The sequence below is a fragment of the Camelina sativa genome, chromosome 14 (assembly GCF_000633955.1).
Source record: "Camelina sativa cultivar DH55 chromosome 14, Cs, whole genome shotgun sequence".
NCBI classification, from domain to species: Eukaryota; Viridiplantae; Streptophyta; class Magnoliopsida; order Brassicales; family Brassicaceae; genus Camelina; species Camelina sativa.
In genome coordinates, this window is record NC_025698.1 from 6,988,521 (window position 1) to 7,003,003 (window position 14,483).

General features: G+C 40.5%; 2 protein-coding genes and 2 long non-coding RNA genes across 8 annotated transcripts; all 4 read right to left on the reverse strand.

The window, feature by feature from the left end:
* On the reverse strand, positions 3,391-4,263 carry LOC104743307. Its single transcript, XM_010464402.1, has one exon. It carries the CDS (start codon positions 4,261-4,263, stop codon positions 3,391-3,393), a length of 873 nt encoding a protein of 290 aa, XP_010462704.1.
* Positions 5,773-6,585, reverse strand: LOC104740141. Its single transcript, XR_760158.1, has 3 exons — positions 6,542-6,585; positions 6,303-6,434; positions 5,773-6,209 (listed from the first exon to the last, which is right to left on the reverse strand). It is a non-coding gene; the product is annotated as an uncharacterized LOC104740141 (long non-coding RNA).
* Positions 7,208-8,317, reverse strand: LOC104740142. 3 transcript variants are annotated; one of them, XR_760161.2, is made up of 4 exons: positions 8,291-8,317; positions 7,977-8,074; positions 7,738-7,869; positions 7,208-7,644 (listed from the first exon to the last, which is right to left on the reverse strand). It is a non-coding gene; the product is annotated as an uncharacterized LOC104740142 (long non-coding RNA). The 3 variants fall into 3 exon arrangements; XR_760160.1 differs by having other exon boundaries at positions 7,977-8,144; XR_760159.2 differs by lacking the exon at positions 8,291-8,317 and having other exon boundaries at positions 7,977-8,263.
* Positions 8,658-13,467, reverse strand: LOC104740143 (sodium/hydrogen exchanger 8-like). Of its 3 annotated transcripts, XM_010460672.1 has the most exons (19): positions 13,225-13,467; positions 13,073-13,123; positions 12,890-12,981; positions 12,722-12,799; positions 12,480-12,637; positions 12,289-12,390; positions 12,091-12,208; positions 11,959-12,011; positions 11,816-11,881; positions 11,675-11,719; positions 11,464-11,516; positions 11,109-11,293; positions 10,920-10,964; positions 10,724-10,831; positions 10,134-10,365; positions 9,741-10,043; positions 9,427-9,524; positions 9,188-9,319; positions 8,658-9,094 (listed from the first exon to the last, which is right to left on the reverse strand). In XM_010460672.1, the coding sequence occupies exons 1-19, from the start codon at positions 13,442-13,444 to the stop codon at positions 8,960-8,962; spliced, it is 2,274 nt and encodes a 757-aa protein (XP_010458974.1). In that variant the 5' UTR covers positions 13,445-13,467; the 3' UTR covers positions 8,658-8,959. The 3 variants fall into 3 exon arrangements, with proteins under 3 accessions (XP_010458974.1, XP_010458975.1, XP_019091508.1); XM_010460673.1 differs by lacking the exons at positions 8,658-9,094; positions 9,188-9,319 and having other exon boundaries at positions 9,433-9,594; XM_019235963.1 differs by lacking the exons at positions 8,658-9,094; positions 9,188-9,319; positions 9,427-9,524 and having other exon boundaries at positions 9,889-10,043; positions 10,199-10,365.

Here is a 14,483-nt window from a genome sequence, read left to right on the forward strand (position 1 = left end):
ATTTGATGGATCGCCCAGTTCAACTTGACTGCTATCTCAAGAACGAGACGGATGGTTGTTGATTTGATGACGGGACTGAACGTCTCAGAGTAATCGAGGCCATATTGTTGATTGAATCCTCGAGCGACCAGTCTCGCCTTATACCTGTCAATAGATCCATCAGGGCGATATTTCAGGGTAAAGATCCACTTACAAGTGATAACGTGATAATGCGGTGAAGGAGGAATCACGTCCCAAGTGTGCAGCTTCAGTTGCGCATTGATTTCAACCGACATCACGTTACGCCAATTAGGGTCTTTGAGAGCCTCTGCCACAGTCCTTGGGATCACCGGAGATGTGGATGCAAGAAGATTAAATTTTGGTTTTGGTTTGGTAATATGATTTTTAGCTCTCGTACGCATAGGATGGAGATTTTGCGGAGGTGGAGGTGGAGGTGGTATTGGGTGTGGGATTGGTGGAAGAGGTGGGAGTGGGTTTGGATTCGGTGGAGGTGTGATCGAATTTGGGATCGGTGAAGTAGCAGGAGAATTGGGGTTTGTTGGTGTGAGGGTGCTAGAAACAGAGGTCGATGATGAATGTTCAGGTCGAGTAGAAGAAGATGATTGAGTGGGTGAATTTGGGCTTGAGGTTATTGGGCTTGGTCCNGGCCTCGATGCCCAGAAAATAACTCAAAGGACCGAGATCTTTGAGTGAAAAACGAGCAGCAATGGAAGCATGAAATGATCGCACCAAAGACGGGACTCCAGTAATTATTATATCATCGACATACACGAGTACGTAGAGATAGTTGTTACGCTGTTGGGAGATAAAAAGAGAGGCATCCCCAAGTGATGACTTGAAACCAAGGTGAAGGAGGAACTGTCGGAGTTCATGATACCATGCGCGGGGCGCCTGCTTTAGACCGTATAAGGCCTTATTTAGTTTACACACAAGATGGGGACGGTCTTTGTCGACGAATCCTGGAGGTTGAGAGACATAAACATCTTCATGTAAGGTACCCTCAAGAAATGCATTATTGATGTCGATTTGATGGATCGCCCAGTTCAACTTGACTGCTATCTCAAGAACGAGACGGATGGTTGTTGATTTGATGACGGGACTGAACGTCTCAGAGTAATCGAGGCCATATTGTTGATTGAATCCTCGAGCAACCAGTCTCGCCTTATACCTGTCAATAGATCCATCAGGGCGATATTTCAGGGTAAAGATCCACTTACAAGTGATAACGTGATAATGCGGTGAAGGAGGAATCACGTCCCAAGTGTGCAGATTCAGTTGCGCATTGATTTCAACCGACATCGCGTTACGCCAATTAGGGTCTTTGAGAGCCTCTGCCACAATCCTTGGGATCACCGGAGATGTGGATGCAAGAAGATTAAATTTTGGTTTTGGTTTGGTAATATGATTTTTAGCTCTCGTACGCATAGGATGGAGATTTTGCGGAGGTGGAGGTGGAGGTGGTATTGGGTGTGGGATTGGTGGAGGAGGTGGGAGTGGGTTTGGATTCGGTGGAGGTGTGATCGGATTTGGGATCGGTGAAGTAGCAGGAGAATTGGGGTTTGTTGGTGTGAGGGTGCTAGAAACAGAGGTCGATGATGAATGTTCAGGTCGAGTAGAAGAAGATGATTGAGTGGGTGAATTTGGGCTTGAGGTTATTGGGCTTGGTCCAATTGGAGTGGATAGGCTTGTTAATTGATTAGGAGAAAGGAGAGATGTGGATGGGTTACGGTGAGAGTTGGGCTCAACTAACGGACCATCATGAACTCGTTTAGTTTGCGTTTCATGAGCAACATCAACATCAGGCGAGACCGACAGTGAGGACTGTGGCACAGAAGAGGACGATGTCGATGGCGTAGTTGGTGGAGATAGCGGTGCGATGTTGGTCGGCGACGGAGGGTGAAGGGCAGAGCACGGTGGCGAAGAAAGAGCTGTTGGCGATGGAAGATTTATCACCGGCGGCCAAGAGGACGGATTGGAAACAACACCAGACGTCGACACCACTGGATCCGGTGACATTGGCGTGGTTGCAAACGGAAAACTGTTCTCCACAAACTGCACATGGCGGGAGACATAAACTCGACCACTTTGGACATCGAGACATAAATACGCACTCTGTGTGAGTGAGTACCCAAGAAAAACACAAGGAGTCGAGCGGGACTCAAGTTTGTGTTGTCGGTAAGGTCGAAGCCAAGGGTAACAGACACAGCCAAAGACTCGCAGCTTGAGATAATTAGGGGTGGTGTTGAACAGCTTTCGGTACGGCGAGACACCACTCAACACAGCGGTTGGCATTCGGTTAATGAGGTATACGGCAGCGGCAAAGGCATACGGCCAATAACTCTTGGGAACCGACGCATGACCAAGCATAGCGAGACCCGTCTCAATGACATGACGGTGTTTTCGTTCTGAGATGCCATTGTGTTGAGGTGTGTGTGGTGGAGATGTAAGATGAGAAATCCCATGTTCCACCAAGAACGAACGCATACCAATAAACTCCCCACCATTATCCGAATAAAGTGTTCGAATCTTCTGTTGAAACCGATTCTCGACAAGGGTCTTGAAGGCAATGAAAACTTCTTTGACCTGAGATTTCTGTTTGAGAGGATAAAGCCATGTATATCTGGTGAAATGGTCAACAATGAGGAGATAATATTTGAGATTTTCAGTGGAGAGAACAGGAGAAGACCAGACATCAGTATACAAATATTCAAGAGGTTGTGTAGAGACAATTGTGTATGTAGAAAATGGTAACTGTTGGCTTTTATTGATGAAACAATCAGAACAAGAAAACTGTTTATGAGGAGAAGGAGAAAGAGGTAAAGAGAACTGAGAGACAATTGTTTTTAAAACAGATAAAGAAGGGTGCCCAAGTCGAAGATGCCAAGAGGAGATATCGGTTTTTGGTGTAGGAGTGGCCGCAAAGATAGAGATGGTGTTGTTATTAATCGGCCATTCATAAAGCTCATTCTTAGTTCTGCCTTGGAGCAATTTGGCCCCCGTGCTCAGATCCTTCACCTGAAAATAGGCAGGATAAAATTCAACAGACACATTATTAGCGTTGCACAACCGATACACCGAGATAAGGTTCTTGCAAACATTTGGAACATATAGAACATTCGTAAGAGCAAGAGATCGAGATGGGGTAGGGAGTAAGGCGGAACCAGTATGTGTTATCGGGAGGCCAGAACCATCGGCGATGGTGACCTCTTCACCACCCGTATATGGTTGATGAAGCGCCAAGTTGGAGAGATCAGATGTTAAGTGATGAGTAGCTCCACTATCGCAGATCCATGGAGAGGAGGAGGACGCCATGACAGCATTTGCACGAGGTTGCCACGGTGGGTTAGACGAGGAATTGTATCCACCACGACCGGAGGAAAGCTGAGAGCATCATCGAGCATTGTGGCCGAAGACACCACAAAGCTGACAACGCCCTTGGTAACCTCTGCCTTGGGAGCCACGGGAGGAGTTTTGATGGTTCTGCCACTGTCCCCGAGACGACCCGCAAAACGGACCACGAGAATGAGTGTTGTTGTTGTTGTTGGTGTTGTGATTGCCACCAGAAGATTTGTAAGATGCTACATTCGCGGACATTGGAACAGAGGAAGAGGCAGCATGCGCAAGAGATTGAAGCTTCAGATCAAAGTTGAGGAGTTTCTCGTGGAGCTCCGTCAACGATGGAGGAGAGTCACGACCATCAATTTGGTCAACCACCGGTTTGTATGCATCGGAGAGACCACTCAGAATGTAGTCAACCTGATCTTCGTGATCCATTGGCTTGCCAAGTAAGGCTAGTTGATCAAACCGTGTGGTAAAACCTTGGACATAGTCATCGACAGAACGAGTACCTTTCTTCCATTGTTTGATCTGTTCGCGAATCTGTTTGATGTGTCCCCAACTTGGCTTTGCATAAGTGGAAGAGAGTGTACTCCAGATCTGAGCAGAGGTTGTCGCCTTGGATAAGATAGGTTGAACCTCAACAGCGATGGCACCAAGGAGACTGGAGTAGATGAGTTTATCCTGGCGTTTCCAAGTAGTGTACGCGGGATTGACGGTAGTGGTTCCAGCAGAAGTAACTGTGGCAGCAGGAGCAGCGGTGGAACCATCAAGGAAACCAGCGAGATCATATCCATCGAGTAAGGCGTGGACTTGGCGGTTCCACATCAAGAAGTTCGATGCCGTGAGTTTGGTCACATTCGACATGTTAACGTTGTGAAGCATGGAAGCATCAGAAGTGGCAATAGTTTCACTCTGAGAAGACATGATCGGAAGAGGAGAAGAAGACGAGAGGGAAAAGAAGAAGAGGAAGCAAGCGGCGGAAAAAAAAAAATAGGTCTTAGGATACGCCCGCTCTGATACCATGTAAGGTAAGCTGTATATTATTATGAGAATGTTTACAACATATATAGCCTTTGTACAGTAGGGTTTTGATGAGAACTAATTACAAATGTAACCCTATTCTAAGTCTTTCCTTTACAGCGTATACGTATGTCCATTATACACAAAAAGAAAGAGACTAATCTAAGAAGACACTCTTTTTCTTTGGTTGGTCACTCTTCTTCTTTGATTGGTCTCTTTCATTTTTAACAAGAAAATCATGGTTAAATACGCACTTGTGGTGATTCGTGATAAAGTCCAAAACTAGGTTTCTTGTATCCGTTTTTTGATTTTTGATTCTCCAATAACCTAATTTTTTTTACCATTCACGGTTTTTAACAAAAATAAAACATTTCTACCATATTGAGGAAAACAAAACTTGTGTTGCAGAAAGATTTTACGAGAGCAGCGAACCTGGAAGAGAATGGTTGGTCTATGCAGATTGAAAATGTACACGGTGGAGAAGCACCTAATGAGGATTGTTATAAAGAATTGGAAGAGGCCAGCCAGACGATAGGATCATCACATAGAGAGATCCAACTAAAGTTGTTATATGATCACCAATTCCCATTAACGAGATTCTTATTGATCCTAAGTTGAAAGAGCAGCAGGATCGGATGTTTGCTAAGATTCGTGAGACCACACTTGCACAGGATGATGAGATTGCTAAAAAGATTCTCGGGTTGGCCCGCCTGCGTCCTGATATCTTTGGAACAACTGAAGAAGAAGTCTCATCAAATGATGTAAAAGCAGAGATTGAGAAGAAGAAATATGGAAATATGAACCAAGTAATATGGGATGGTCACGCAGTAAGTATCGGTCGCACAACAAACCAAGCCTTGACTCAGAACACTAATGGAGAGGAGCAAGGTGATGGTATTTATGGAGATCCCAATAGCTTCCCTGGTCCAGCTGCTCTTCCTCCTCCTCGACCAGGTTTTCTAACAGTCCGGCCATTGCCACCACCTCCTAATCTCGCCTTGAACCTCCCTCGTCCTCCTCCTAAGGTCATATATAAGAAAAGAACTTATGTGATACTTCTTGCTTTACTTTTTCGTTGTGTATTCTTACTATGGTAAAGCTTTTTTAGTGCAGTTTGGTTTCTCTTCCCTGCATATCATATTAGTGAAATACTATAGGTTTAGTTTAAACTGGTAACTGTTCAGAGTTCGAAGTGGTCACAGACTTTTCTTTCTTTGGTTCCAAATTAACGCGTTTTTGGCTTAGTGAGCGACCGATTTTGGTTTTTCGTTTATGATTTTTATTCTTTTCTATGGGTGGATACTTTTTCTTCCTTCATATTTTAGTATTTTACTCTATACACTGTATGTCTGGATTAGTAAACTATACAATCTTTGGGTAACCCATGCTTCCGTGAATGAAGAAAAAACGATATACTTTGTGCTTTTTTATAAGCGTTAATATTTAAATATATGCGTTATAATTAAACTTTTATGCCAGCGTATATGGATTGTGAACTTCAACCAAAGAGTGTGGATTTGTGAACAAAAAAGCAGGACGCATTTGGTAATACAAAAAGAAGAGTAATTCGGGTATCTGACCAAGGGCCGGGGCACACGGGTCCTGGTACTATCCAGGTGGGTGCGAAGAAAGAACATTAACGAGTTCCTGACTCTTCCTGAAACCTGAGTCTACTCCTTGATTTGCTTCTGACAAGAAAACCTACAAAGTCTTATTCATGAATGTGTCTCGCCCGTGGCCAAACTCCTGAAGATTGAGCGATCTTTCAATAACGGATTGCTGGCGAGAAAACCTTCTATATTTGGAAGTTTTAGTAAAGGAGGATTTCTCAGGAGCTTCTTCAAGTCAGACTGAAGTGTGAAAGAGAAAGAGAGAAAGAGGGAGGGGGATAAGCTAGCATGTGGCAAAAACATTTTAAGGAGAAAGTAAGCTAGAGTTAGTACCTGAACAACATCATGAAGATGAGAAACTTCTTTTCCCTCTAACAGCCCAACCTTCTCGAGGTTCTTGATATATCCATTTAGATGATTCAGCACATAATATGTTACTTGTCTTGTTTTCAAAACACTCAAAACCTGACAAAATTTTATGGCTATTATCAGCCACTTGTCTTGTTTTTAAAAGACAAGTTAATCCATGACAAAATTTTATGGGTTTCAAAAGAAGTATATGGTCTCAAAACCTGAGGAAATGAATCACGGACATCTTCCAAGAACTGTTTTGCTTNGAAATATGAACCAAGTAATATGGGATGGTCACGCAGTAAGTATCGGTCGCACAACAAACCAAGCCTTGACTCAGAACACTAATGGAGAGGAGCAAGGTGATGGTATTTATGGAGATCCCAATAGCTTCCCTGGTCCAGCTGCTCTTCCTCCTCCTCGACCAGGTTTTCTAACAGTCCGGCCATTGCCACCACCTCCTAATCTCGCCTTGAACCTCCCTCGTCCTCCTCCTAAGGTCATATATAAGAAAAGAACTTATGTGATACTTCTTGCTTTACTTTTTCGTTGTGTATTCTTACTATGGTAAAGCTTTTTTAGTGCAGTTTGGTTTCTCTTCCCTGCATATCATATTAGTGAAATACTATAGGTTTAGTTTAAACTGGTAACTGTTCAGAGTTCGAAGTGGTCACAGACTTTTCTTTCTTTGGTTCCAAATTAACGCGTTTTTGGCTTAGTGAGCGACCGATTTTGGTTTTTCGTTTATGATTTTTATTCTTTTCTATGGGTGGATACTTTTTCTTCCTTCATATTTTAGTATTTTACTCTATACACTGTATGTCTGGATTAGTAAACTATACAATCTTTGGGTAACCCATGCTTCCGTGAATGAAGAAAAAACGATATACTTTGTGCTTTTTTATAAGCGTTAATATTTAAATATATGCGTTATAATTAAACTTTTATGCCAGCGTATATGGATTGTGAACTTCAACCAAAGAGTGTGGATTTGTGAACAAAAAAGCAGGACGCATTTGGTAATACAAAAAGAAGAGTAATTCGGGTATCTGACCAAGGGCCGGGGCACACGGGTCCTGGTACTATCCAGGTGGGTGCGAAGAAAGAACATTAACGAGTTCCTGACTCTTCCTGAAACCTGAGTCTACTCCTTGATTTGCTTCTGACAAGAAAACCTACAAAGTCTTATTCATGAATGTGTCTCGCCCGTGGCCAAACTCCTGAAGATTGAGCGATCTTTCAATAACGGATTGCTGGCGAGAAAACCTTCTATATTTGGAAGTTTTAGTAAAGGAGGATTTCTCAGGAGCTTCTTCAAGTCAGACTGAAGTGTGAAAGAGAAAGAGAGAAAGAGGGAGGGGGATAAGCTAGCATGTGGCAAAAACATTTTAAGGAGAAAGTAAGCTAGAGTTAGTACCTGAACAACATCATGAAGATGAGAAACTTCTTTTCCCTCTAACAGCCCAACCTTCTCGAGGTTCTTGATATATCCATTTAGATGATTCAGCACATAATATGTTACTTGTCTTGTTTTCAAAACACTCAAAACCTGACAAAATTTTATGGCTATTATCAGCCACTTGTCTTGTTTTTAAAAGACAAGTTAATCCATGACAAAATTTTATGGGTTTCAAAAGAAGTATATGGTCTCAAAACCTGAGGAAATGAATCACGGACATCTTCCAAGAACTGTTTTGCTTCTACTCCTTCCACCTCACTTTCACTTATGACAGTAGAAGCAACGTCACTGTTACCTATGTAAATTAAATAATATAGCTAAGAGACATATGAATTTGGGAGTTTAGTTTACGCTACATGGGGTACCTATAAAGAAGAAAGCACAATTTCAGGTAAATGAAAGACCAAAGGTTTTCATTTCAAGGACATATCAGATAGATAGTCTTTATGTTATACAGTCTTAAACGAATATAATAAACGTACAGATTATAACAGAACAGAGTGATGCATACCTAGAAAGTCATGCAATTGCTGTCGCGNGTTGTGTATTCTTACTATGGTAAAGCTTTTTTAGTGCAGTTTGGTTTCTCTTCCCTGCATATCATATTAGTGAAATACTATAGGTTTAGTTTAAACTGGTAACTGTTCAGAGTTCGAAGTGGTCACAGACTTTTCTTTCTTTGGTTCCAAATTAACGCGTTTTTGGCTTAGTGAGCGACCGATTTTGGTTTTTCGTTTATGATTTTTATTCTTTTCTATGGGTGGATACTTTTTCTTCCTTCATATTTTAGTATTTTACTCTATACACTGTATGTCTGGATTAGTAAACTATACAATCTTTGGGTAACCCATGCTTCCGTGAATGAAGAAAAAACGATATACTTTGTGCTTTTTTATAAGCGTTAATATTTAAATATATGCGTTATAATTAAACTTTTATGCCAGCGTATATGGATTGTGAACTTCAACCAAAGAGTGTGGATTTGTGAACAAAAAAGCAGGACGCATTTGGTAATACAAAAAGAAGAGTAATTCGGGTATCTGACCAAGGGCCGGGGCACACGGGTCCTGGTACTATCCAGGTGGGTGCGAAGAAAGAACATTAACGAGTTCCTGACTCTTCCTGAAACCTGAGTCTACTCCTTGATTTGCTTCTGACAAGAAAACCTACAAAGTCTTATTCATGAATGTGTCTCGCCCGTGGCCAAACTCCTGAAGATTGAGCGATCTTTCAATAACGGATTGCTGGCGAGAAAACCTTCTATATTTGGAAGTTTTAGTAAAGGAGGATTTCTCAGGAGCTTCTTCAAGTCAGACTGAAGTGTGAAAGAGAAAGAGAGAAAGAGGGAGGGGGATAAGCTAGCATGTGGCAAAAACATTTTAAGGAGAAAGTAAGCTAGAGTTAGTACCTGAACAACATCATGAAGATGAGAAACTTCTTTTCCCTCTAACAGCCCAACCTTCTCGAGGTTCTTGATATATCCATTTAGATGATTCAGCACATAATATGTTACTTGTCTTGTTTTCAAAACACTCAAAACCTGACAAAATTTTATGGCTATTATCAGCCACTTGTCTTGTTTTTAAAAGACAAGTTAATCCATGACAAAATTTTATGGGTTTCAAAAGAAGTATATGGTCTCAAAACCTGAGGAAATGAATCACGGACATCTTCCAAGAACTGTTTTGCTTCTACTCCTTCCACCTCACTTTCACTTATGACAGTAGAAGCAACGTCACTGTTACCTATGTAAATTAAATAATATAGCTAAGAGACATATGAATTTGGGAGTTTAGTTTACGCTACATGGGGTACCTATAAAGAAGAAAGCACAATTTCAGGTAAATGAAAGACCAAAGGTTTTCATTTCAAGGACATATCAGATAGATAGTCTTTATGTTATACAGTCTTAAACGAATATAATAAACGTACAGATTATAACAGAACAGAGTGATGCATACCTAGAAAGTCATGCAATTGCTGTCGCGCAATCCTGTGAGCACGGAGAAACGCAGAGGAAATGTAACAAGCAGATTCTAGTCTTTCCACAATTAAATGCGTGACCAACTTGCGGGGGATAATTCTTGATTGAAGAAACTTGTAATAATTTGGGAAATGAACACGCGGCTCTAAACCCCTCCAGTCGCATAAAGAATTGGTAGAAACAAGGTCAAGTGCCTCATCTACTGATTGCATCAAAACATTGGCAGTGCTACGTGTTATTCTCCCATCATCAAGCATCTCCCAGTAAGCTGCCTGGACACCTGATACAGGCAAGAGTCTCGAGTCAATAGCCAATTTTGGAGAAACAACAATTTGACAACCAGAAGATTTTCATACACATGGTTAAATACCATTTAAGAAGCGTATACGCATGTCCATTATATTCGTCGTAGGGTCAAGGTTTCCAGCTTCATACCCATTGTGAGGATTAACTTGTCCCCCTTCTAAATCTTTCAAGCTTGAAACATGTCTTGTAACTGTAGGCAAGTCAGCAGATCCAAGCTCCTCGTCATCCCCTAGATTTTCAAAAGCTTTTAAGGCGGTGTTCATCATTTCACACTTTGTATACTCCAATATTCGTTTCTGCCAGTAGAAAAACATATAAGCAGAAGAGCAAATATATTGATTATATTTCTGTAGCAGTAGTTCTGAACATTGGGCGGACATGTAAATTTCAAGGATCAGTGACGGATTCCGAATCACGTTGAATCCAATCTTCAACTACCTATTAACGGTCGGTAAAACACACAAACCTAAGCTAATATACCCACACCGGCATGTATGCAGTCACTTGTACATATATGATGCAGTCACTTGTACATGCATGAGCACAAACACAGATGATCAGAGATTCCATTATCTACCAAAGTAATATATCATGCATTTGCTTCTTAAATTTGAAAATTAGTAGCCCAAGAGAATATAGCATTAACATCCTGACCTTATTGGCCGTTAAAGTGTCCATGCGAAGAAAGTGCAAGAGTAATTGAGTAGTGGATCCATTAACAACCAAAGTTAGGAAAACAATCCCACCTGTGAAGAACAGAAACTGCAAAACAGCTTAACACATCAAGATAACAATAAGAGCGTCCAGAAAGAAACTCAATAGTAGTTTCATCCTGTGCTTCAAAACTCACCCTTGTTCCCGTCTCCGAACTGAGATATAAATTTCCACTTGATTGCTGAATCATATGAGCAATAGATAGAGTATGTCAGAGATAAGGAAATGAGAACAAATATATAAAAGATTTCAAAACAGATAACCATATAATTCGTTAGATATATTTCTCTTGCATGAATAAATCGACCATTTCTTCAGAACTCACTTTTACAGATAGAGCGAGTGATAGTGACACAGCACCCCTTAATCCAGACCACGTGAGTATGATGGATTCCTTCCAGTCCAATCCATAGCCAAAACGGCATAGCAATGGGTACAGAACTCCAACCACAACACAGCGGGAAAGTTGGACATACAAATATAAGAGGAAAAGAAAGCCCCAAGAGATTCCTGAGAAAAAAATTATGAGTTAGGAATGTTCCTTAACCCCAATACATATGCCAAAAAGAAAGCTACTGCGGGAATGATATCAGGAATTAGTGATGTATTCAGGACACATCATCTCCATCGGAGAGAATAGAATAAAAACAAAAATCCAAACATAAAATGTGAAGGGGCACCTTCGTAAGATATGCTCCGACCGCTAAGAACGCCTTCAGCGATAATAACTCCACTGCAATTCAAAAGAGAAACACATGCAATGTAATTGTATCAATTGGCTTAAACATTGACTGCAATACAGTTCTGCTGGATAATGGATGAAAGAGAAGTAACTGTATTCTTTGTAAAACATTAACTTTCTGTTTTTGAATCTAGCCAGACACTTCGTACCTGAGTATAAAAACTAATGTATTTGCAATATAAGCGGCCATTTCCCTGCAAAATGTTAAAGGAAAGTCATATGCTTATCAAACATACATGAAAATAATTTTCTTACTTATGATGAAAAAGGATTGCTGAGTTGTGAATTACCAGAAGTGAAGCAAACTCTGGTGACTCTCACCCTTAACTGCTGTCCTTGCAAATGCAGCGAAAAACCTATTAAAATCATTTTATGAACAATGGATTTTAAGCACGATTACAATAGAAAGAAGGGAAAATTCACCGCGACTTACATCCCCAAAATCATCACAGTCAAAATTCCAGAGACCCCAGCCCACTCTTGTGCCTGTACATGGTAGAAAAATATCATGTTTTCTAGAGATTTAGGAGGATTCCAGCATTGGAGGTTAAGGTGAGGAGCATACAGTGTAATACGCGAAATAGCTCACTGAAAGTGTTACAGTGATCTGAACCACCGTATCATTGAATACGAATTTAAGCCAACTAACTGAAGCAATGCCAAAAGCTAGACCAATGCCTACACTAAAAAATCAGAACATAACATAACATTAGAGGAAAGACACCAACACAAAATACCACTAACAAGGGAGAAAAGTCCATACGCTCCGAGAGAGTTCTGGACAAGAAATTTGATAATGGAACCCCAGTCAGAGTTGTGCCCCATCACCATCTTGAAGAATAACTGAAAGACCACAACTGACACCCTGAATTTTTCAAAAAAAAAAACTACGCTTGAGCATAATTGACATAAGATCATCTTGATGCAAAACATAAGAGTTTGATATATGACTACCCATCATTCATCAGAGACTCCCCGTCAATTAAAGTGGTCATTTTCTTACTAGCACCAAGCTCCTTAAGAAAAGCAACAAGAGCCACGGGGTCTGTAGCTCCTAAAAGTCCTCCAAGCAACAATGATGTTTTCCAGTCCCAGTTATATGGAAAAGTAAGCTACAAAATCATATATAACTCGTAACTTAATGGAAGGTCATTTATACACATCTCAAAAATGTTAGAAAGCTAGTTAGTTAGTACCTTTATAAGAGCTCCAAGACAAAAGGTAGAGATCAGAACTCCAGGGCCAGCAAGCAGAACCATTTGTCCCATACACCTCTACCAATGGTGTGAACACAATCAAAAATAGCCGGAACCAAAACAGACAAAGAAGTAGCTTCAATCCACAAACTCCAGGAAAATAAAAACCTTGATCTGGTGCACATCCATGGAGAATGAGCTCTCGAAAAGAAGAGCAGGGAGAAAAACAGCCAAAAGTAGGTCAGGGTTTATATCATTCCCTGTAACATTATTCAGAATTTTGCCATTATTTCGAGCTCGTAATCTAACAGTCTCAAGCCAAAAAAAAAGAAGAAGATAAGAGTAACTTACAGATACGAATCCCATTGCCAATCTTGCCAAGGTTATGATTAGTTCCATATTCTGCAGAAGAGCAAAATCCAAAAAAATTTAACTATTTATTAACGGTTTTGGAGAAAAAGGCAATTAATAGAGCTAGAAAGAAGAACATTAGGAATGAAAACCTAAGGATCCGAGAACGATGCCGATAACGAGGAGAACGACGGTGTAGGGAACTCTAGTGCCATTAAACAGTTGTCTACACGCGGTTCCGAGAACCAGCGAAGTTCCCGCGAAAATAACGGCATCCACAGGATTAGAGTCGCTCTCCTCTGAAAACAGAGAAAAGGATATTGCTTGCTCCGGTGACCTGTACTGCGACGCCGCGCCGATTATACTCGCCATCTCTCCCGTTTACTTTAATTATTTTTTTTGTCCACAATATATAATTTTATTTTTAGTTTACAAAAACAATAAATTTGTAATTGAGATCGAACCGAATTTGGTTCATGTTTCTTAATACCGATTTTGTATGGTTTAGAAGTTAACTGCGATTGATTCTAGCTAGTGTGCATTGGATTGGATTGACAGGATTTATTTGAGAAACATATAACACTAATTTGAGTTGGTTTATGCTATTTCTTAATGAATTAAATGAGGTTTATATATAATAACCCGAATCAAATGTCAAATGAGAGAACATATACATATGTTTACCAAAACAAAATTGACCATGTGTTTTGTTTGTTTGTTCCAAACCCAAATTATCAAACAAAATTGACCAGAGTTGTCTTTTTGTTTGTTTGTTCAATACTTCTATCCCATGGAGCTTGTTCACAGTTTCTTTTTTTAGCTAGTATGTCAGGTTGGTATATAAACATTGTAATTTTCCATCGTTCTTATTAAAAAATAAGAAAGCCCTTTGAACTGTACATGCCATAAGGCATAAACGATGCACGTTGTATACAGTGCCGGACGCAGGTAGAGCCGGACGCAGGTAGAGCTTGGGTGTGGCATGTGCCCCACTCTATTTTTTCTATTTTCTTCAATATATAGTGTAAAAATTTAGTTAAGTGCCCTCTAATTTAATTATTAGTTACACTAGTGCCCCATACTAAATATATTTCTGCATCCGCCCCTGTATATCTATATATACTGTATAAATGATTAATGAAAGCGTTAAAAATGTTTAATGATTAGATTATGCCGTGAGATCATGCAAAGCAATTACGTTACGATAACGCACGAACCATATATCAAAAAAAAAAAAACATGAATTTGAAAAGTCTAGAATACTATACAGTCAGATTTTCGACCCAAGAAATGAACACACTAGAGATAAAATAGGTTTGGCAGAAACAATTAAGTAGTAGCCCGCTTCTACGTATCTTACGCAGTCAACTCGGGCATTAGTAACGCCTGATTTGTTTGGTGAGTGTTCACT